The sequence below is a fragment of the Peromyscus leucopus genome, chromosome 11 (genome assembly GCF_004664715.2).
Source record: "Peromyscus leucopus breed LL Stock chromosome 11, UCI_PerLeu_2.1, whole genome shotgun sequence".
NCBI classification, from domain to species: domain Eukaryota; kingdom Metazoa; phylum Chordata; class Mammalia; order Rodentia; family Cricetidae; genus Peromyscus; species Peromyscus leucopus.
Window position 1 is genome coordinate 30,944,016 of NC_051072.1, and position 25,604 is coordinate 30,969,619.

General features: G+C 37.0%; 1 protein-coding gene across 1 annotated transcript in view; it reads right to left on the reverse strand.

Annotated features, from left to right (window-relative positions):
• The window catches only part of Hcn1 (hyperpolarization activated cyclic nucleotide gated potassium channel 1), a 384,202-nt gene that overhangs the window by 25,763 nt on the left and 332,835 nt on the right, over positions 1-25,604 (reverse strand). The window contains exon 6 of the mRNA XM_028885374.2: positions 23,261-23,501. Within this exon, the coding sequence (XP_028741207.1) occupies positions 23,261-23,501 (241 nt within the window). The remainder of the gene's footprint in view (positions 1-23,260; positions 23,502-25,604) is intronic.

A 25,604-nucleotide genomic window follows, 5' to 3' on the forward strand; every position in this document is an offset into this window, starting at 1 on the left:
AGTGTCTGATGGAAGTGGATGCAGAGATCCACGGCTAACCCCCATCTTTTTTCAAACTGGCCAACCTTAAACTAAGGGAGGAAGACTCTGTCAACAACCCTTAAAGCCTCAAGCTCTCAAGAAGAAAGAGGACTTCAGCATTCCAAGTCTCCCTTCTGCTTTACAGAGGGTGTTTTTCTTTGTGTGCCTTGGTGTGTGTGTGTGTGTGTGTGTGTGTGTGTGTGTGTGTGTGTGTGTGTGTGTGTGTTCTCATCCCTAATAAAGACCTCTTTTTGTGGGCTGATTTTCTTTTCTGCATCTGAGATTTCCCATGGCAATATCTGTTGCACTCAGTTGTCTTCCCTGCACTTTAATTCATTAACTGGCAGAAAAAAATGAACCCAATCAAGACCCATACACAGTCACATTTTCCTACTCATCAAGTTATCTGAACCAAAACATGGTACCATTTGTGAAAGTCCTCTTTATCTTACTTTCCATACGGATTGACTAGAATTTCTTTAATTGAATTTCATGGTTTCATGTCCTTCCTAACCCCATGCCTAGGACTTACTCAAATTCTCATGTTTTCCAAAAGAGGTGGCAGTTCAAAAGAAGGTGCTGAATCAAGGTATCCTCCATGAAAGAGCTTCATCAACTCCATAGCAGGCAGTATCGAGGAGTCTGAAGTATGAAGCTTCAATGTTGTCAGATAAAATGAGGTGCCTAGTCTTAAGGTTTCCAGGGAACAGTGAGGTCTTAAGCCATAAGGAAGCAGGCACAGTAAATGCATAAACATGCTACATGACAGAGGTAGGGAAACAGGGTTACAAATGACTTGGGGTATGTGATAGAGGTCACTCTTAGTGGTAGGCAATCGGAGCCTATTAATATGTGACCCATAGGACATAATTTGAGTTCTGAGCAGTAAGTATTCAGCTTGCTGGGGGCAGAGGGCTGGTTGTACCTTTACCCATCTTGCAGAGGCAGGGAGGGGTTGGATGGGGATAGTTGGCTTTTCACAGTAGCTGAGGAGAGGAGTTCAGGGATAGATGCTCTATTAGTAGGTACTTGACCAGGCTCTTAACATCCTCCAGTCTGCCCCGCCTGCAGGGCTACAACGGGTTCTCGTCCACTCTAAGGAGGAATGTAGGGACAGGAGATACAAAGGAAAATACACCAAGTCTAGATTCTGATCAAGGTGCAACTTTATTTCCTTCCAGAAGGGTTTATATAGTTCCTGCAGGGTGGGGGGAACAAGAAGCTGTCATCTGCATAAGATGGGGCAAGCTAACAGGATGTTTGTATAGGATGTTTACAGGGTGAAAGGGTCAAGGGCTCTGACTCAATGTCCAGTTGCTAGGCAACCTGACTGTAAGATGATCTAGTTCCCTGTCTTATCGCAGGGGTGGGGGTGGGGGTTGTATTTCTCTACTAACTAGAGATTCTGTCCTTGTCCCTGACACCAGTCTGCTTGTTTGCATGGGTACTTTCTTCTAGCAGAAAGTTTATTCCTGAATGTAAACATTGATCATCATACTCTTTATTGTAAAAGCTTTCAATTCTTGCTTAATCAAGTATAGGAAGAAATTCCAAGCCCTTACAAAGACATACATAGGTCTTTGTGGTCTACATTTTTGTCTCATCATTTGTACCACCTGCCTCACATGCTACATTCCAAGCATACCACCAAATAATTTTTATATACATCCTGAAACTCTCATGTATCCACTAAATTCAGCTTTTATTCATCATTCTTTCTGCCTGGAATGCACATTCCACCCTCATTCCATTACCTCCTACTTACTGCTATGGTCCAAATTAAGTGTCCCCTTGTTCAGAGAGCATTAATTTTGGACAGATTCTGATCTCTTAAGTTATGGTTTTTTTTTTTTTACATTCCTAATTCACTGAATCATAGTGATCTTAAGGCATGCAGACTCCTTACATGTTTACTTTCTTGAAGACAGACTGATTACAGGATGCAGTGACTAGCATATAAAGTAGGATTCCAATAAGGCTTGATGAATAAATAAATATTAATCAAAACAAATACTGTTAGTATTTAGTAGATAAATATACTCAAATATAATCAGTATGTCAATAGACCAATTAGAAAGACAGTCTATGGAAAGGAAAAACAAATGAGGAGTAAGAAATAAATATAAGTGTCCATGTATGCCTTGTTTGGGTAGTTAGTTCACACATATGGTTGAAGGCCTATGGAACATAAGTCTAGGGATTTGCATTTTAGATAGAAAGTTCAAATAATTTCACTGTATAATAATCAATAAGAATATTTTTGAAATCTCAGTATAATGGAAAAGAGTAAGAATAATGTAGCCAGAGTTTAGGGATGTAGCATGCCTTCTAGAAACTAGTGTAGAGGAGAACTTCAAAGAACACAGATAAGGAGACAGAGTGACAAGTCATGGCATATAACTTCTAATTACACTAGCCATGACAATAACATCTCCTAAAGAATTCCAGCAAAAAAATCACATCCTTCAGAGTTATCCTAGACCTTGAGATAATGAAAAACACTGAAAGAGAGCCAGTCTCCTAAAGTATGCCTCCATGTTTGTGGTACATCCTTTGCCACCTGGCATATTCATGATGCCATCTTGGAACAGGGATCAATCTGGCTCCTTAGTCATCATGGCAATGAAATAAGCAAGGCATTAGTGTTAGCTAGAGCTATGTAATAGGCTGATAACAGTTCCGAACAGGAGGAGAGGGCAGTGGGCAACATGACCCTCTCTTGGGATTCCAGCTACCATTCTGTCCTGCATCCTAGTTCTGCGGTGTTGGTAGAAGTGCTAGAGCATGTAAGGGCTCAAGATGAACCAAAGATAAGATTATAGTAATATAGGTTTCCTGAGATCACCACTCATGATGATGTGCACCTTTTATGGATAACAGCTTTTTTTTCCAGTTACCCATGTTCTTTTAAGTCATCCTGTGTCCACAGTCCTATAAGTAAACTCAATAAACTCAATAGCTCACCAAGCTGAATTTGGATGGAATTATTTTTTTTGACCCATCTTTGGTATACTGTCTTGCCTGAATAGTCATGAAGAGTAACTCCATAATAACACAGAACATATTAACTAAATAGATTAATATATATTGACTAAATTGACTATTGACTAAAAGAGATAGAGACTATTATAATAAATAATTTTGTGTTACTCAATCAAGTCTGGTATTTAATACACATTTCAGCTCACACATGCACTTTAACATCTCAACATGTGTTGTTTGAACCTCAGTATCTTTGGGCTTAGTATCTAAAGATTCAGTCTAATGTTGATGGAAAATTTAACTGCGTTTGTACATAATATTTATCATGCTTGTTTTCATCATCACCAAATAGCACATTCTCACAAATATGTAGAATATTACATTCTACTAGGAATCATGAGTAATGTAAATAGAATTAAAAGCAGAATGTGTGGAAGTTAGGTTATATGCAAGTATTACACCATTTTATTTAAGGAACTTGAGCACCCTTCTTTATATTTTTGGTGTCTCTGGGATTCCTGGAACTCATGCCCCTCACTGGCACTAAAGGAAAGAAAACTGTTTATACAAGTGTAACATTTTATTCTTTATAATTGTCCTACAAGATAATATTGTTATTTACACAGAAGCAAAAATACTCTAATTTACTTATTTCAACACAAATAATAGATGGTGAAAGGAAGTTGTAAGAACTTAGTCTTTGTAAGGTAATCCTAGCAGATGTGAGGCAAATGAGGAAGGACATCTACCTTTGGAACTCAACTCCAATTTCCCTGTTAACACTACATGGGAAAACATCAGCTTGGCCCCTCAAATACCGTATGAAAAGGTGTAGATAACCAGCCTTGGTTGTGGTCCATTAAAGGAAAATCTACTTCCTCCTGGTCAAAAGAATGGATTCTGAGTCAGAATATTATATCATATGGTCTTCTCCCTTAAGAGTTACTCTTGCTGACCCTGTCAATAACCTAACCAGGAGATCACCCCTCAGGAATATGATTCACCTGAATTCATGCTATAGAGATGGGAGGAATCATTATCCCCTTAACAGGATAATGCACTCCTCCTTCCAGGAAGTTCCTTTTGAGGTATAGCTTGGTAAACGTCTACCATGCAGCATTGCTAAGCCTGCCTGAGTTCCTAAGGTTTAATTCAGAAAAGTATGACCTTTCCTTTTTCTTCTTTTTCTTTTGGATACTAACAAAAGCCTACGCATACTTGCCCTGGCATTTTAGTCTTCTTCACTGTGTCTCTGAATGTCCTTCTTTTTTCACAATGCAGATAATTGCTGACTTCCATTGTTGATTATGCCAGGATTTACCTAATTCAGAAATGTATGGCTTTCTCTCTTCCTCTAGCCATCTCCATCCTCAGGGCAGCTGCTAATATTTACAGTTTGCCTGACCTATTATTTTTTCTCTCAAATTAATAATTGGCCTTCAGCTTCTTTTCAAGCCAGTTTTTAAATTCTTTTATTAGTGAGACTAAGAAGTCTTGATTTTCCTTGTAACACTGTTGCAGCATGCCACTTTGACAGATACTGTATTGGACTGATTAAAGTGGCCCTCATAGAGAAAAGAAAATGTTTTAATGTACTATAACCTCTTTTTCCCCAGCAAATGATTTTGAAATCCATTAGAAGTTGAAGATAGCATTTATATAAATTGCCTTAAAGATGAAAATTGAAAGGAACTAAAATAGAAATACATGCAGTTGATAGCTAGGTAGGAGCAAAGTGATCTGAAGCATGTCTCCGAAGAACTTAGCATCTGTGCCCTGAAACGCTTGTTTTAACAAGTCCAACTGTGTTTCCTAACTATGTCAGCCCTATCCCTTGGCTGATACAGCACACAGTTTACAGAATATATCAAACTGCAGCTCTCTTGCTGAGAAGAGCTGAACACTACTTTAATTTCCCAGCCGGGTGCTGGTATTTCATCACACACCAAGCATATTAAATGGTTGTGGAAATGGAAGACCACAATGTAATCCATATGGCAGCATTTCCTTGCAGAAGAGAAGAGCTCTTCAATTCTAAATGTTAAGTTTAAGATCTGATGTCACAGTTGCTAGTTTGGAGTGAAGAGCAGGTAATTTCTTTCTTTTGAATGTTCTTTCTTGTATGTCCTATAATGGGTCCAATTAAACTTGAAAAAAAAAAACAATTTGGGTCAACTGTAAATGTACTAATCTCTGAATGAGATATTCACAAGTTTCAATTAAAAAAACGGAGGGTAAAAGCTACTTTACTAATTTTTTCAAGGCCACATTTTAAGATCTGCTTTATTTGGGGTTAAACTGAAAAGTTTTTAGCTCATTAGAAATTACTTTCTAATTTCTTTCTCTAACTCAGGCTACATCTCCCTCCCACAGCCATTTATCTACCAACATTTACTTATCCCGTTTAATGATTATTATGGATCGCCAACTTGATGGGATCTAGCTATCCAGGAGACAAAACAATAGGGATGTTCAAGGGGGAGCTTCTATATTGAATGCACTGGTATAGGAAGACCCCCTAAATATGGGGCACCTTCTCTCAGTGACCTAGACTTCTACACAGAATTAAAAGGAGAAAGTGAAGGACATGAGCTGAGCACCGACTTTTATCCCTCTCTGCTTCCGGATTGAGGATACTGTGTAACTAGCTGCATCAGCTTCTGATGCCATGTCATCTTGACCTTGATGGACAGTACCCTAAAACTGAAGCCTAAAATATGCACTTCTTTCTCTAGGTTGTTTTGTTTGGGATTGTGTTGCAGCAATCAGAAATATAATGAATATTTTTATTTAAAAAAGTCCAGCATTTACAACTCAACTTCAAAATTACATTACAATTTGTTCCTAATACAGATCTAGGATCATTGTGGGTGTTATGTGCATACAAGACACACCACTTAGCTCTATTCTTTTATGAAACTACATTCTAGAAAACTAGATTAAAAGCTTCTAATAAGTCACTGGAATAATAAGAACTACAGTAAACATGTAACGAGATAGAGTGATAACATACAGCTATGATAATCATAGGACTGTGTAGGAAGGAATTTTATTTAAAAAAAATCTCTTTCCAACTGTTGATTATCTATTTGCTTTAATTTTTACTTGTTATTTATCCTCTAGATTCTCTTCTCAACTCAAACCATTTATGTTTCTGAAGGACAAGTGTCAACCTTGCTCTTCATTGACATTCACAGCACAATGAAGCTTTGGTAAATTCAAATCCAAATCTCTACAGTTATGGAAATGTCATTAGATTTATAGATAAATCTTCCCAAAAAGGCATAGCTGTTCTTTCAGAGGCCTTGACAGTGTCAACCCTTAGAAGGTCGTTTCTTTCACACTCATTTCCTTTCTTTCCTGGAAGCTCTATTTTCCTCTCCCTGGTTAATGTCAGGGCCTCCAACATTTGGTTTCAGCACAAGTGGGTCAAGGCACACAGCTAATATAAAGAATTGAACATTAACTTTAAAATGTCTTTCTAAAATGGATCCTCTGGTCTGGAAATGAAATTTCACGTCTCCATGTGCTATCTCTTTTTCCCATTTTCACCCTTCTTATATCGTTATAAGTAAACTTCTCACTAGGCTGCTAGTGGGAATTGGTTTATTTTCTTGCATATTCCTCAGGATCTCTAGATCTAGACACTTTGGGAATGCTATATTTTATTTGTGAAGGCATCTCACTTAAACTTTTTTTTTTTTTATTGAATCTCCTCAGTGCTCAGTTTAAAAAAGGTTATTTTGGTTTCATACTCATCCCATCCCATACTTCCTGAAAGAAAAATCTCAAGATTGTTTTTATAAAAGTTAGACAAAATAGTTTGTCTTCTGTTCACAGTTTTATCAACAGGGAACTCTACTCAAAGATATTGTTTCTAATGGTGGCAGGATTGTCAGGTTTTGTTTCCTAAAATAAACCCTACCCACCACTAGACTGGCAAAATGGACATTTACAGCTACTAAAGCATGCTAATTGTGACACAAAAGAATCTGAAGGACTTTGTGAACCACATATGACAAGAGATTGATTCAGCAGCCTCAGGGTTACTTTCAACATTATTCAGGTGCTACTCATTAGATCACCATTATTTCCATAAACTTTCTTTCATTGTTGTTTGGATATATTTTAAAAAGGCAAAATTAAGGGTTTAAAAAGTGCCTACATAAGGTACTATATAATAACTGTTTTGACAACTAAAATATTTACTAACGTTCAGAGTTACAGGTAAAGTGAAGGGGATAATGATTAAAGTTAAAATTACAATTTTTTTAATTAAATTTGCACATTTTTTGTGCATATGGTTATATGTGCCTGTATGTTTCTGCATGTGTATGTCCATGCCATGACCCACATGTTGAGGTCAGAAGACAACTATAAGAGTTCATTATCTTTCTGCACTGTGTGTGTTTTGGGTATCAAACTTAGGTTCTCAAGCTTGAAGGCAACCCTCCCCTAGAGTTGGTGGCATATTTGAGTGTCCCTACAGATACAAAAAGTCAAAGGAAATAGAGGCGCTGCTTGCATGCCTTTGCTTCTTGCTGGTGAGTGCATCTATTCTGCTGCTCCTGCTGCTGCTGGTGCTGCTGCTGCTGCAGCTGATGCTATCATCCTTTACTCACATCAGGACCCAGCCTATGTAGCCTCAAAGTGGAATGAAGACCTCTCCAAGAATCTTCTACATCTTAAATGCCAGAATGTGACCGCTGAGACATCCAGCTTCATGAACTAAACAACTATCAGAGTCTTGGCCTCTGCTGAGTGAAGATAGCCAATGTAGGATTATCCAGATAATACAATCTACTTAGACTCCTTTTTAGCATATATATTCATTCTATGAGTTCTGTTCCTCTAGCATGCCCTGATTAATAGAGAAGACAATAATTAGAAGCTCAAACATAAACCAAGTTGCTCTGGAGAATGGGGCTGGGATGACAAGGGATGGAAGATTGCTGCTTTTCACATTAGCTCTCCTGTGTCACTCTCCTGTTACTACATGCACACATTTCTGTAGTCAGTGTAAGTTTTAAAAGTAAGAACATGTCAGGGACTTAGAAGGTCCTCAACTATTGACAGTCTGATGATGTTTTTTAGATGATTCAGCATCCTATGTTACTTTGGGACCGTTACTTAAGGTCAAATTATGGTGATACCTTAGGCTATTTATAGAATCTAATAGCCAATCACTGTTGGATTATTCCCGTAAGTTAATAATGGGAGTGTAGGAATGAAAAAGAAAAAGAAGAGGAGGAGGAGAGGGATGAGGAGAAGAGAGAGGGCAAGATGAGGAGAGGAGAAGGAAGAGATAAGGAGAGGAGAGGAGCGAAGGGGAGGAGAAACAAAAAGCCAAGTCTCAGAATCTTAGGTTATGAAATTCAGTATTTCCCTACATCATTCCCCTTCTAATTAAACAGAGAAAATGGTGTATATTTTTAAGACAAAATACAGAAGGATTATTTTGTGCCCTACAATGTTAGGGAAATGCTAATGATATCGATAAAAGCTTTATCTAGTTATTATCTACTTTCTTTAATGTTAGAAATTATAAGCACAATTGTCCTACTGTCTCTGTCCACCTTTTACTCCTCGGCAATCAGGGAGAACTGTATCAATATTTTCCCTCCTGTATTTAGGTGGGAAATACAGGGGTGCTTTGCTGTTATGAGTGCCTTATAAATCCCATGACATTTGAGAGTCTAGTAGATGGATTTAAAACTTATAATAGGAGGATAAGTAACTATATACTCAAAATGTGAATTATTGTATTAAAATGAATTTAAGATTTCAAATGTTGCTTTTTAAAAATAATTCTGGTCTCTTTTAGTGTTTGACTGATGTCCTCACTGATACCAAGTATGACTATATTAATGTGAGGAGCTACCAATGAATTATCAGTGTTCAAAACATAGAGATATATCTCTAGCACCTCCTATTTCTTTTGTAGGGTACACAGTGTACAGCTCATCTATGGGAACTATTCATTATATGCCATCTAAATATTAATGAATTTTTTTCTGTGTTTCTCATAACATATGGCACAAAGTACAAAGCACTTTTTAAAAATACTTCTAGCATTTAAACTTGGCTAAGGACAGTTAAACATTTCAATGAGTTTGCCATACTTTATAAAACAGGTGACAAAATTCAATTTAAATGAAAAAAACACTTTCTATTTCATTATCCTTAGTTCAGCTATCCTGGTTGGCAATTTCACACTTCCAGACAAGAAAGTTCAACCATGAAGTATTTCCACAGATAAAGACAAAAACAACCACATTTAACTAGCATGTTTATGATTAGTAAATTCAGATTACTTTAGCAATGTGCTAGAGGAGTGTGTGTGTGTGTGTGTGTGTGTGTGTGTGTGTGTGTGTGTGTGTGTGTGTGTGTGAAGATGCATGTATACAAAATGAGTTTCATGCTAACATCTAAGTGGGAAGATTTCTTGTTTTCTGAATTGCTATAATGAAATATCATTGAAAATATCTTTTAGATACTACACCTGAGACTTTAAGATAGGGCAATTAATTAACAGTTAGAGATCTATCAATACTGTTCTCTAAGTCCATGCATTTTTACCCTTTCTATTTGTACAAAATGATGAATTAGATTCCTCCTTCTTGTCAATTGAAAAATTTATTTTGGAACTTTTTTAAAAAATGCCATTCTTCATTTCTTTTCTAATATATCTGAAAAACTGATAATTAAAAATATGAAATCTTTTATATTTTAAATAATACATGAAAAATTAATAGTTGTACATGTTAATTGGACATCAAGTTATTACATCACTGTGTGTATTGTTTACATCTAACTCATCATGAATATTTCATTTTTTTATTATTGAAAGTTTCAAAATCTTTTTTTTGTGGCAGAATAATATTATACTTATAAAATTATTTAGCATCCTACCTGGTACCTTAAGACTAGTTGTTTATAGAATTTCGATTTTATGAAACTATAGCATATTATTTATGTATATGTGTGCATATGTGGTGTATGTGCATGTAGTGAAATGATTATAACTTATAAGATTGAAGATTTATTTAAGTTGAAAATCTTGTTTTTTTTTTGGTTTTTCAAGACAGGGTTTCTCTGTGTAGCTTTGCGCCTTTCCTGGAACTCACTTGGTAGCCCAGGCTGGCCTGGAACTCAAAGAGATCTACCTGGCTCTGCCTCCCGAGTACTGGGATTAAAGGCATGAGCCACCACCACCTGGCTTAGGTTGAAAATCTTTTAAGGTAACTTATTCCATCCACACAGCCCACCTTCTACCTTGCACACTGAACTAGGCTGTGTTTCAGTGCCACCAGATTAGGATGAATGTAGTCTGGAGAATACACACATTGTTCCCTTGACATGAGCAATGATTTCTTGGCAATGTCCTTTATGTGTATCTCTTGCTTTATGTGACATTGGCCCTTTTGCATATTTAATGCTGACTACACAGCATATACTAGAAACCATATGCTGTTTTAACCACTTTAGATATGTTGAATCCTTTAGTTTCCTAAGCAAACCGAATGTGGGAGGAATTACCAGCAATCCAAGTTTATAGATAAATATGGAAATAGAGTCTTGGAGATACCTACCTTGTGTTCTCCAAGGCCCAGGTCCTCTAATATCCTCCTCCCTCTCAACAGATTTTAAGAACCTCAAAGCATAGAATTTTTTATTTTTTTACCCCATTTCTTTTGAAAATACTAGATGATTGGCCTAAATAAAGCATCCTGAATAATTATGTCATAAAGAAAAAGCAGATTTTCTTTAAAAAAAAAAAAAAAGTAATGCAGACTTAGAAGAGGTCAGAAGTCATTTTACATGCTTAGACACCTAAAATTAAAGAGGTCGCCAAGCACATACACTTCCCCCAAATGACACATTCCAATGAACTGTTCAGCTCAAAGGCACTGTAGGAGGTGTCTGACTTAATAACCTCATTTTACAGGCTATGGTCTTGAGCTCTTGGCCTTTAGACAGATTGCCTGGAGAGACGCAGTTAGTTCCTCCCCACAGCCACGTTACTAGAGCCTGGATATGCGGAGGCTGAGCCAGGATGCTGAGCATACCGCCACATCATGCTGCTTCCTAATCTTTTTATAGATTTGATCCTAAATATAGAGTTTGCTAATTTAATTGGAATATTATGAGAGAGAAACCATCAACTAATAAAATGGGCCGAAGCTCCTCAAACAGGTGAAACGGGCACTACCAAGGGCAATCGATGGCACCGGCGCAAGTCTGGAGCTAGTTGGACCTTCAAAGGTGAAGTGCAGTCTAAATGGAAGAGCACGTATAATGTGGGCCATGATGAAAAGTCTCCACTGTCAGCACAGGTGGAGAGCCACAGGAAAAGGCCCAGGCTAGAGATAGAGTTGAAATGAGGACACAGTGCGAAACTGGCCATCTGTCCACCAGCAGTGCCGCTCGGCGGGGCACCTACATCGCCTTCCAAATGATCCTCCTCGCACAACAGAGTCCCACATCAGTGCTTTACTCACAAACAGTGCTTCCTCGTTGGAAAAGGATTCTTTTTTCATATACTATAATCTGATGACTGCTTTTTCTCTCTGACGCCTTCCAGATTCTCGCAGCCTCCCTTCCCACCTAAATTCACACCCTTTCTTTCTTTCACATTAGAAACCAAACAGGTATCTAAACATGTTAATAAAATAAAATAGAAACAAACTAGAACAAAGTAAAGCAAACAAAGAAAATGAGCCAAAGACAAAAGTCTCGGAAACACATATGGACACATTTCCCAGTGTTTCTTCATTTCCTTACTAAAGAACACCTTAAGAACATGTTAAACTGAAATACTACATAGTGCTGATGATCCCAGAACCTGGTGTACTCTTTACTTGAAAAATGTTATTTTGAGAAAGTCATTTTCTTTTCTTTTCTTTTTTTTTTTTTTTTTTTTTTGGTTTTTCGAGACAGGGTTTCTCTGTGTAGCTTTGCGCCTTTCCTGGAACTCACTTGGTAGCCCAGGCTGGCCTGGAACTCAAAGAGATCCACCTGTCTCTGCCTCCCGAGTGCTGGGATTAAAGGCGTGCGCCACCACCGCCCGGCTTCAAAGGCTGCTTCATTGCTTCCAAATCTAAACTTAGTGCCTTGACAGATAACAGTGAAGAGCGATCATTACTTCAGTTCTCTTTATTTAGGGACTTAGTGTGCAATTAAAAAGGTAAGAAGAGGCACTGGTATATCATTACTTCAATTCCCTTTGTCTCGAAATTTGGTGTGGAATTAAAAAGGTAAGAGGAGGCACTGGTTTATTACAAGTGAAATTTAAACCTGAGCCCTTTTGTGAAGTTGCCATTTTTATACACTTTGTGGAAGCTACCTTTCCAGATACGGCTCCTAATTTCTCTCTCTGATTCCACAAATATAACAGAGCAGGATAACGGGTCTTTAAAGAGGTGTCACAACAGAATAATAGTTTTCACAACTTATTCGAAGAACTCACACTGCTTCCCCCATGTTAGCTCATCAGTCACACCCAGCTGTGGCAGGTGAGGAAGGGATTTGTCAACTAGAACAAGAGTTTCATCAGCAAACCTGTGCCGAGATTCTGAAATCAAGCTGCAAAGCCAAGGCACAGGGCTACAAAACAAGAAGGGATCAAGAAGGAATCTTACTGTTTTGCTTATCGTCATTTTCTTCCAATTCAGCTGCTATAGCAACAGCCATATGCTGGGCAAAGCATATACAATAGAAATACAGTTTGAATGGGAGGCTGGATATCTGAGATCAAGGTGCCAACATTATCAGATTATTCTGACAGTCATCTTGCAGGTGGCAGAGTACCATTTTTGTGTCCACATATCATGGAAAAGATAAAAGCCTTATTGTGTAAAAGCCAAACTCACAAAATATCATCATTTGAAGATTAGAGATTCATTATATAAAATTAGGGGGAGTGGGCATCAACATTCAAAATTAGTGAGTTTTATGCTTAGAATCACCAAATATGGATTGAAATTATTTGACTTATACTAATGATGTTTTTTTTTAAATAACTTATACACGTCAGAAAGGCAAGCAGACATTTGGAGTTGAAAATTCAACTATATACAAATTTAAAAATATGCTAGGAGACAGGCATTTATTAATGTTTGAGAATTGTTTTAATGCTATAAAAATGTTCTTCTATAAAATGGTTCCCACAGCTGAGCATTGTGATACATAACTGTGTTCCTAACACTTGGGATCCAGACACACAAGAATCAGAATACGGCTATGGAGTGAATTGATGATCTGCTTGGGTTACATGAGATCATGTCTCAAAACAACAATAAAAATGAATGGAAAACAACTACTCCAAAACTACATTCGAAATGTTTCAAAATAGGATTTGATGGCATATATGTTTATCTAGTAAAAATTATGGTACTAACAATGAAGATATCAACAAAACAATAGCATAATCTTTATTAAATGTGCATTGTTAATAGAAGTGTTTGTATGTGATCAGTGACTAATCACTGATTACCAGCAGTAGATATTACAGATTTCTAATTTCATAGAAAACTCTTCTGGACAAACATTGTTTCTTGATTCTCCTGTCCTAAATTATGGAGCTCTTTTATTTGATCCTTAAGATAGTGAGGTGAATTCAAAACTAGAAAATACTTTTATAAGTTTTACCTGTGAATTGGAAATTATGCACTTCCTTTAGTTTCATTTAACTCAGTTTGTCATTTGTTTTGTGTTGGTTTCCTTTTTTAAGAAAAAAAACATAGTTTTACACAGAGCGTGGCTATGCTGAATGTGTTACTTGAATGTGTCTTGAATTCTGGGGCTGGAAAGAAAAAATTATGAGGCTGTAAGTGGAGTCAAGTTGAAATATGTCCACATGCCCAACCATCTCTTATTCATTCACTCACAGTGCTAGAATCTTGGGGTTAGTGACTATCTGGCATTTTGCTTTGGTTCCATGGTTTAAGTTAAAAAGATAAAAAGATCTTAAACTCAAATTTCTTAATTTAGCACTCGAGAGTAACACAAAACAATACATAGTTGAGTAGCTCAAGTGCTACGAGAGCAGCAGGAGAAAGACCCTGGGCAGGGGTGAAAAAGGCAACACGTCAGTCATACCTTACAAAGATGAGGAGCGTGCCACAGCCTGAAAAGATGAGACACTTCCAAAAGCAGATTGAGGACCACAAGGGCTATCCATGCTTAAGGGGGAACCGGTGGATTAAGTGTTTCTGAGGGGAAATGTCAGAATAGTTCAGGAAATTAGTTTGGGTCAGATTGTACAGAATCTGGGAGCCATTGTCTGAGGTTTCTGATATTATTGTTTCTGAGAGACAGTCATAGCAACTGATTTAGACACATGCCAGAATGATACAAGATGCATGTGGAGCAAAACCCTAGAGTAGAGTCTGAGCCTTTCTTAGAAATCGTGTGACACAGGCAAGGCCCAGGGAGTTGACATTTGGATGTGAATAAGGACTTATTGATTACTCTCAAATCTCAAATTCAGGTTTATTCCACAGAGAAATCTTTTAAAAAGCCATTCCAAGAGGTGGGCTTCTCTTAGGCTATCCCTAATGGTGTATATTCTGCCTGGGTTCCCCTCCAGTGTGCTTAACTGAAAGCCATGCTTCCTTCTACCTCCTGAGTCTCACATATTCTCTTTGTGGGGGATAAAATCTTCCATCTGCTCTTCATCAACAGAAATTCCTTTAATGGCATACTGTTAGCATATGATTATAAAACTCAGCATTTGAATAACACAAACAAAATATAAACAACAAGGACTGCTGATAATCAAAACATCAATTTATATTTTCCATGGAGAGAAAAAAATATTTTTTGAATATTCAAAAAAGGTTGTATTCTAAACGGAACCATAACCTGCTAGGCTTATTTCAGTTTGCTATAGAACCACTCACTTCAGTAAAAACAAAACAAATAAACAAAAACAAAACAAAACAAAAATTACCCTCCCTCAGTTATTGATGAATATTAAAATTTAGGAACTCCAGAAAGATATGTTGCACCAATAAGAATGAATAAGAATTATACTTTTAGAAATTATCCTTGCCTCATTGAGATTTTTAATGGGATTAAAACTTGGCTTTGACTGCTAGTTTAAAAAGCTCCAAATGTAGCTCCTTATGAGCAACTCCATGTTGTTTATATGGACTTTTAAAGCTTTCTTCTCTCCTCCTTTTATACTATTTTTGATACAGATAGGATTACTTCAAAAAATGTCATAATGTTCATCCTGATAAATGTATCAGACATTAGATTTGGTCCTTTCATTCACAGATTCATTTATAAATGACTTTATAAAATAATAGAACTTTGGAATTAGGATGTAGATGATGGTTAACATTCTTTTCATCTAATTAATGAGGACATAAGACAGACACTGGTCATGAATCTTTAGGGTAAGGACTTTGGAAATGAGCGGTTCTGTTCCTAATCTTGGCCAGAAGCCACAAACCTCTTTGATCCTATGTGCAAATCTGCTTTGCCAGAGTCCAGACAGGATGATCAATTTAAGGGACACAGGTTTTCTGTTATCACTCTCTTACTTTTCAGAAATAGCCAGATTTACTAAAAGCATCTCATAAATGATTTTCAGGTCTCCACTCTGGAGGAGGTGATGCTAGGTAGCTAGAGAGGCATTGATCAGCCTAGAGGCTATTGAGACCCTACCCTCATAACCTGTTTGCCATTTTCTTGGTGACACTAGAAGAGAAGCTTTAAAATTGCCCCTCTTTAAGATTTAACACACTCTGGATAAATGGGCGTATATGAGTTTTGTTGAGATCCATTAAGGGAAAGCTACTACTTTTTAGTCAGAAGAATGGAAGTTAAGTCCTGGTGGATATATGATATCTGCTTTAAAGATTAGGACATTGCACAGTATTGTCTCTCCCTTAAATGTTAATCCAATTGAGCCTGTCAGTCATAAGGTCAGGAGACCAGTCAGCCCCTAGGAAAGCTGATTTACCTAATGGCATTCTAAGAATGTGGGAGGAATAATTATCTCCTTCATGATCAGCTTTCAGAGAAAGACTGGAAGCCATGTCTCCTCTGGGCTTCTTGTAATGAACACAGCAGGTGTGAGAAAAGCCTATGGCATACAAAAGTAGGAGCTGTGGATGCTATACAAATGTCTTATAGAGGGTCACACACTCTGTGACCCTGTCCTTTGTGAGCTTCCTCCTCATTCTTCTAGACCTCTCTGCTCCTACTTGGGAGGTATTTTCTCTCTCCTAATGAGCTGTCTCCTTCCTCACCCTCTGGTCTTTCTCACCCTCCCAGTCTCACTCCCCCTGTCCACTCTGCAATTGCTTCTTGGCCCTCATGGTTGAACATGTCTGCTTTCTTGAGTTCTAACTAAAAGGCATAGCTTTCCCTTCTCTTCTCCATCTCTTTCTCTACCAGCTACCAGGATTTACAGTTTGCCTACCCTGTTCCTTTTTCCCTCATTCTCTAATAGAAAATGGTCTTTGAGTTTCTTTCTTTTTTCTAAGTCTTTTTTAAATAGTTTTTTTTATTATTAAGAAATTTTTTTATTCATTTTACATACCAATCACAGATTCCCCTCTTCCCTCCTCCCAACCCTCCGGCCTCCCATGGGGAGTCTAAGTCTTTCATTAACAGGGCTAAGAACCCACATAAAGGAAACCTTGATTTATTTCCAAATAGGCCAGGACATTCAAAAAGAGGTTTCAGAGCTGTCTAACCAGGCTGGAAACAATTATTTCACTGAGCTTGGAGTAAAGGGTTAAAGGGGGAGTGAGGCAAAAACTACAAAAATAGGAATCACTTTGTCACTGATTTTTTTTTTTATTCTTGGTAAATGTAGGGTGAAATTTGAAGTAATAAAATTGTGAATACACCATCAACAGGTTCTTCACACCTTCTCCAAAACTAGTACCTACTTCTTAAAAAATGCAATGGAGTAGAGATGGAATAAAGTTCAGAGATTTCAGTCCTCTGCTAACTTAGGACAGGTCCCCATGACAAGGATTACTGGTGTTCTGGTTTTTCCATCCTATTTCTGTATGCCTTAAAACAGCAGGTGTGCTGAATACACTGTGGGCTTAAAATTTCTAAAGATGTATGTTAAAGTCATACTGTATCCTCTAATTTCTAGCATAGTGCTGGATACTATAAAGCAGTATTGAGGAATCTTTAAAGAGAATATTTTCTTCATGAGTGTATTGTTTATTTTTGCTATGACATAAGAGCTTATGAATCATGGGCTGGCAGTAGAACTTGAGATGTCCTTTGGTCTGGAGTTCATATAATAATAGAGTTCATACCAATAACTAAATTCACTATTCTAGGAATACGGCAACTTTTCTTTAAAATCATGAAAATTTGGTGCCGAGATAGATAATTTAAAATTTTAATGAGGTATTTAATGGTTTTACTTCTTCTGGGGACAGTATTTTAACAGTATGATTACTTTAATGGAGACTGGATAGCACCTAAGAGGAGATTTCAAAAGGCCTTTGCAAATGCAGGCATAAAAGGATAATGGACAGCTTTGAAGAAAAAGTGAAACCTGTGCAAATGTTCCATCTGTAATATCCTAGGCCTGGAGGATAATAATGCCCCTCTAGAGTAAAGGTGCTACAGACAGAACACACAGACATCTGAAATTCAAATGCTTAGCCAAGATTTGTCTCATTCCAGGTATGCAGCCTGTTTAACTGATAGGAGCCTCAGTTCCTTTGTGCGTTATTTATTGATTTATGTTTCCATTTTCATTAGCCTTTGTTAATTGTACAAAGCAAATAGTTTCATTATGAAATTTCATAAATGTATATAATATATAGATTGTCTTCAGTCCCCAATTACCATATCCTGCTCCTCCTTACCACTGTTCCCCTTCTGCCTCCAAGCCTTCCTTACACCTTCATGTATTATCTGTTATTTTATTATCTATTTTTTAGTTATTATTATTGCTATATATACATATATATAAAACCTATTGAATACATTTATTATTGCTCATATGTATGTATGCATCTAAGTGTATATGTATTATGTATATGCTTTTAGGACCAATCACTTGGTATTGGATAACAAATTAGAGAGCTTATCCCAAAGGAAGGCTGATTCTCTTTCTCTCTGTTACCATTAATATTTTGTACCTCTTCATCTATGGATGGATCCCCATGTTATTTCTTCCATCCACACTGGCATGTCAACTGATGCAATTGTTTAGGTCTTGTTTAGGCTACTACATTGTTAAGATTTCATAAGTGTAGCTTGCCTATCATATATGAAACACAATGAGTAGTGTGGTGAGATATACCTAAAGGTAGCACTTATATCTTGGCAGTAACCAATAGCTGTGTATGTGGACTTAAGACCCATTCAATCAGAAGGAATTCATGTTTAGTAAGAACTGTAAACCTATCTAACTACTGATGACTCATGAGGCCATAGAATCTAGAGAAGTACCTACTTTTATAAACCATTACAATCTAGCTGCATTGTTAATGCTTCTTATATCCACAGGTAAGTAAAACACTCAATCCTCATAAAAAGGGGGTTTTCTTTTCCCAACAAATGGAAATTATTACAGAAACCTACAACTTGTCAAAACACAAAGATCACCTGGCCATGTGGTTCCCATGCCCAGTTGATACATCTACAACACAATCCCTTTACCTAAGGCTCAGGAAACTTCTTGGAAGTTGGGTCAGAAAGACTGTAAAAGCAAGAGAAGCAGAGGACTGGGGTGTCTTCTGAGAGCCTTTCAATTTCCTCACTTGTAAAAGAAAATTAAGATTATATAATTGATCTCCAAAGAGGAATCAAGAAGGAATCAGGTAACTCTTCTTCTCTATCAGCCAGATGGTTTCTCCCACAGTACCTTATTACCTGCGCCTCGGCATTCACTACATCACCATCCATCTGACCTGAGCAGTGAGAACAACTATCATTAGTCTGTTCCTGTGTTTACCATCATTACTCACTAAGAACTCTGGAACTTCCATTAATTCCACATGCCCACATTGTAATTCCTTACATGACTGTAGGAGGTGAGAGGCATTTCTTATATATTCTCTGCTTTACTTTCCCCAAAGCATTTCTCTTTGTCATCTAATAGAACAGCTTACAATTTTAGTCATTTCTGAGTTTCTTTAAACAACCACAAGTTAAAAGTTAGATAACTGTAGGATACTTGATCTCTTTTACTCATTTCTGTATCTCTGGTGCCTATAAATTTGCCCAATAGACATCGAGCATCTGTCTCATGCTCATTTATTTGGACCATGTACTGATGAGAACACCGAATAATGTTATAGATGAGTCAGACTAACCAAATTTACACAGTGAGAAATAGGTAAGCTGAATAAACATTGTATCTTTGCTATAAAGAAATTGAATAAATATGCAATAACCTTGCAAAAATGAATCCTAGCTTCCAATGTTTTCATTAGGGAAATCTACAATATATTTAAAGAAGCAGTGTTAATAATTCTTCAGAAAACAGGAGCAGAGAAAGAAACTTATAAATCCATTTTCTGAAGTGTGAATTAGCCTAATTAAAAGCTCAGAAAATACATTAAGGGAAAGAAAAAGAAAAGAACAATATTTCTTGTGGAATTAATCACAAATTTTAAGCAAATCCAATCCAACTCCTCTGTAAGCTTCAATAATCAAAAGCTTACTTTTATGAATAGGGATCAAAATTCAATATCCAAATGTAATCAACTGCAAAAACAAGTTAAGGAATGAAAGGAAACTGCACTCTATTTTATTTAGAATAAATAAAACAATAGAAAGTAAATAAAAATATTTATTCTAAATCACACAGACAAAAATGGACAAGATCAAGATTCCATTTATTACTTAAAATAATTATGTAGACTACCCTCAATATAATCAAGAAACTTTTAAAAAAGTCCCAAACACCTTTCAATTAGTCTTATGTTTAATGGTAAAAATGTAGATCATTTCTTCCCCAATGAGTATCATGATAAGAATGTTCCTCCTGCTGCATAGTGTTGGTAATGCCAGCTAACTAAACAAGGCAGTAAAAAGGAATTTATATATGTGTCCATAGGAAGTGCAGAACAAATTTTCTCTCCATGGAGAAAACAAGATAGCCCAGGAAGCAAAACTCAAAAAAAGCTAGTAACATAACTCCTGTAACTAATATGAAATTATATGCGGGTCATTTCATAGAAGGTGAATACTTCAAAACTTCAATTTCCTTCATAATTTCAATTAAAAATTGAAATTGGAGCTTTAATTTTAATATAACAGTACTTATTATAGGTTCTGAAAGTGACAGGACCAACTCAGCAATGCACGGGATTTCTGTCTTCTTTCTTTTTAAAGAACAGTAAGGTTTGATATTAAAATAATGGTATATACAGGACAATAATCATCTGTGGAAAATCTATGAATTTCTTTAACACAGAGTAAGCTTTATTATATGCAAACTGAAAAGCAATTTATGAGGTCAGAACACAGCTGGGTGTACTGGCTTGGTTTATGTTAACTTGACACAAACTATAGTCATCTGATAGGAGGAATTCTAGACTGAGAAAATGCCCCCATAAATTCAGGGGGTCAGCCAGTAGAGCATTTAATTAGTAATTGATCAGTTATGGCCCAGCCCGTTGTGGGTGGTGCCACCCCCTGGGCTGGTGGTCCTCTGTTCTATAAGAAACCGCCTGAGAAAGCCAGAGGAACAAGCCAGTAAGCAGCATCCCTTAATGGCCTCTGCATCAGCTCCTGCCTCCAGGTTCCTGTCCTGTTTGAGTTCCTGTCCTGGCTTCCTTTAATGATGAACTACAATGTGGAAGTGTAAGCCAAATAAACCCTCTTCTTCTCAACTTGCCTTTTGGTCATGGTATTTCATCACAACAGAACCCTAAGACACTGGGTGATATGGAGATTGTGACAAACAGTGCAGTATGACTGAATAAAACAGTGTCACTGATAGGGACAGAAAAATAAGATACTGACCTCAGTGCCTTTGGAAGTCCATGGAGTCTATAAGAATCGAGGCAAGTATATACATACAACTGAACTCTAGCTGATAAAAGTTGTTTCTCAGGGACCTGCAAGTTGTCTATTATGTTATAATTATACATGTACACCCAATTGAACATACATTTAAGAGGGATATCTGGCTAGTGAATGAGGAATTACAAATAAGAATAGAAATTGGAAGCCAGGAATGGTGGCACAAGCCTTTAATTCCAGCACTCCAGGGGCAGAGACATGCAGATCTCTGTGAGTTCCGGGATAGCCAGGGCTACACAGAGAAAGAATGTCTTAAAAAGCCAAAAAAAAAAAAAAAAAAAAAAAAGAAAAAAGAAAGAAAGAAAGAAAGGAAGGAAGGAAGGAAGGAAGGAAGAAAGAAAGAAAACTGGATTGGACCAGATTACTCCATGTGGTAATGGATTAAATTTGAAAACATTAGTAGGAATTCAGTTTAGATTTATACAGATGCAGATGGTTATAGAAAAAAAAACATATGTACAAATATAGGATAGTGTTATGTTTGTGCACATGTGTGTGTGCATGTGTGTGTCTGTCCACAAGCAGATGTGTGTAGCATTGCTTTATTTAGCTAAGTAATCTTAGATATAATGACAGAGAAGTAATATGAACATTCTTAGTAACAAAATCTTGATTTAAAACACTAGTATCCAAACACTGAATGAAGGACCCTTAGGATATACGAATGACCCTAAACTGAAATAACTGAAATTTTCCTTTCTAAGTTTTCTTTCAACATATTCATCACCTAGTCACACATTAATCACACACTCTCCTTAAAATATTTAGAGTGGAGGGAGGGATGGAGAGAGAGAGCAATGAAAGAGATATCTTGGTAGAAGGAACCATCAGGGGGCTAGGAGGAACCTGGTGCTAGGGAAATCCCCAGGATTCCACAAGGATGACCCCAGCTAAGACCCATAGCAACAATGGAGAGGGTACCTGAACTTACCTTCCTCTATAATAACATTAATGACTACCTTAAGTGTCATCATAGAACCTGCATGCAGTAACTGATGGAAGTAGATGCAGAGATCCATAGCCAAGCACTGGGCTGAGTTCCTAGACCTTAGTTGAAGAGAGGGAGGAGGGATTACAGGAGCAAGTGAGGTCAAGATCATGATGAGGAAAACCACAGAGACAGACAACCCAAGCTGTTGGGAGCTCATGGACTCTGGCCTGTCAGCTGGGGAACATGCATGGGAATGAACTAGGCACTCTAAATGTGGGTGACAGAGAAGTGGCCAGATCTGTTTGGAGAGACCCTGGCAGTGGGACCAGGACTTATCCCAGATGCATGAAATGGCTTTTTGGAACATATTCCCTAGGGTGGGGATACCTTGCTCAGCTTTGACACAGGCGGGCAGGTGCTTGGTCCTGCCTCAAATTGGTATGCCAGACTTTGTTGACTGCCCAATAGAGGCTTTACCCTCGCTGAGGAGTGGATGGAGGGTGGGACTGGAGGCAGGTATGGGGAAGGAGAAGGAGAGGGAAGGAGAACTGGGATTGGTACGTAAAGTGAAAAAACTTTTTAAAGATAAATTAATTAAAAACATATTTAGACAGTAGCTCTGTTCTCTTAAATAGGACTTTTTGTGCATGTATACAAACATAAGCATGCATTTTACTATAACCATGTTGGAAACAAACCAAATAATCAGGATTTTCAGCGTCATAAGTTACTGCCTAACCACAGTATGAACTTCTCTCCCTTGCTTAGCACTAAGGGATCCCATGAATTTTGTCAATTATATGTGAACAACAGTGGTGACAACAACTTTCAGCAGTACATCTAAAGACAGACTTCTGCCTTTCCTTGTTTTCTCACTGCATCCATAAAGCATTCAAAAAGCTAAGGAAGAAAGTTCTTGTATATATTAACAAAGGTGTAGACACAAAATAACAAACACTCTAAATCTTGATAGGGCAATACAGGAGGCCCCTGTAACTGATATGAAAAGAGTCATTGAACACTCTGGGGACTTTTGGATGAGGGGGGAAAATGCACTGTTTGGCTATTCACCCAGTATTGTCTGGTTCCAGATAAAGTGGTTACAACTCTCCCCTCATTAGTGTATGTATGACTCTACATGACTATACAGACACCTGTATGGAACTTGTGACCCAAATGCTTTTGCAAGGATTCAAAGAAAAGCTCACATCCCAAATGGACAAACCCGAGAGGCCTCCAAAGCCTCGGGACAGACATTTCTGAGATGTCGGACTTATCTTACCCTGAATGTTTACTAACCTCCAAAGTAAGAGCCATCTGTCAGCTTCATTTCTTTACTGGACTTAGTGATGACACCAGCAACGCCATGCTGGATGAAATACATTTTCTTCCCCACGGCGCCTTCTCGAATGATGTAGTCTCCAGGCTGGAACACCTCAAATCTCAGCTTGCTCAGCATGGCCGTCACAAAATTGGGATCCGCGTTAGCGAAAAGAGGCATCGTAGCCACCAGTTTCCGGCAGTTGAAGTTGACTATTTCCTAAAGGTGGCAGGAGTAAGCACACAGGAAGAGGAAACTGAGTCATATCTGGGAGAAAAGTATATGTTGACCTTAAAAACATGTATATACACTATAATGGTTAATTTACGTTTATAAAAATACATGGAAATTGTAGTCCACATATATCACCAATGTAATAAGTTTTCTTTAAATTTGTACTAAAGTTTCATTCTAGCACTTGGTGTAGCAGAGAGATACAATAAATATTCAATAATATATTAATTAAATAATAAAATAGCAACTGTATTAACCCAATGATTTATTTTGTGTTTGAAATTACAACTTAAAGTCCTGTAACTCCTAGGTGCAATGCTGCTTGTCCTGTATTTCATGATGCTGAACAGCCTACCCAGTACCCACTAGCAGGAGTTATAAAAAAAGAAGAAAACAGATGTAGCTGGTTTGCATTTTATTTTTTAAGTATCATTCACATTAGAGTGGAAAAAATGGAGAGCAGATGTTACCAAAGGCAACCAGTGAATGATTGTAGATGAAATCTGATTTCTGCTTGGCAAGAACCAACCATCTTTCCGAATCACCCACTGAAGCCAGAGCTGGAGAGAGAACATCTATCTTTTCCCTGTCTCTTATTTGTTGTCTAGACAGTCTGACGATCTACATGTTTGGCTTCGTTTTGCAGATTTTAGTTCTGATTAAAAATATTTGTGTCTTTCTATACTAAAACAGGGATATAGTAAATGTGTTATTGCAAACATTAGAACAGGCAATGGTAATGGAAATGTTACCATTATGCCATTTCTTCTAGCTTCTTCATAAAAGAACCTAGCATCAAGGTATCTTCCATCAAAGAATGTATATATATATATATATATAATATATATATATATGTATATATATATATATATATATATATATGTTATGCTGAGTTTGTAATCTTGTTTAAGAAGCATAGAAACTGAAGTCATTCCTCATAGGAGGTGGAAACACAATGAAATGAAACTATTAACAAAATTAGAGCATTTGAAAGCTCTATCTGGAAAAATATGTTAGTGCCAAGGCCAAAACAGAATTCCTTGATGTTATTTTACAAAATTGCCTGATTTATTTCTCAGCATTGTTAAAAATTTCTAGGTGCTGAATAAAGAAAATTTTATAAATGCATACAATAGGACATGAATCAGTCAAGAAAGAGGGTGAAATTCTGTCATTTGTGGTAATGAATGTTATCAGAGACCATTATGTTAAAAACAAAGTAAGCACAGAAAGAAACAAGTCACACAAGTTCCTTCAGATGTGAAATCTGAAACAGCTGATTCCATAGAAGCTTAGAGAGAAGGAAAGAGTGATAATAAGAGGTTGAGCTCAAGATATCAAGTTATGGTTCGTTATCCTGAAGAAATTCTAGTGTGTTATTCCACCAGACAATAACAATAGCAATAAAAATATGCTGTGCATTTCTGAAAGCTAGAATAAATAATTTTGAATGGTTGTACTATAGAAAAACAAATGTTTTAAGAAACTAGGTATGTTTACCTTTATTTGCAAGAGTTCACAATAAATAGATGCATTAAATATCTCATGAACATCTATAATTTGTATGTTTTATGCATAAATTAAAAAATCAATTCCATTTAAAATAATCCCAAATGGTAACAGAAAGCACAATGTAATACTGTATTAATAACAATCATTGTTGAATGCTCCATTTGGTGAAACATCTGATTCTTTTGCATACTATCATGCTTATTATTATTCTAAACAGCATAGCTCTAAAATGTTTTCAGCATGATAGCTATAAATATAATTACCATGATTGCACAAATGAATCAGAGTGCTCTTAACAAATGAGGCTGTTAGAACATTGCTAAATCCCACCTCAAACATGCTCTATATTTTTATACCGTGCAGAAGACAGGATAGCTTCCTTCTAGGAAATTAAAGACATTAACAAGGCACACAGACCTAGAGACTTCTTAATTATTACCTCTTCACGTTTCTCAGTATTGCAAAGGACAGTTGGTCAATCTGTAGCAAGTGAAATTTCATCCCCTAGAATGTTCTATTAAAGAATGCTACCATTATTGTCTCATTTTCTTTCTCATTCAGTAGCCTGGACTAATT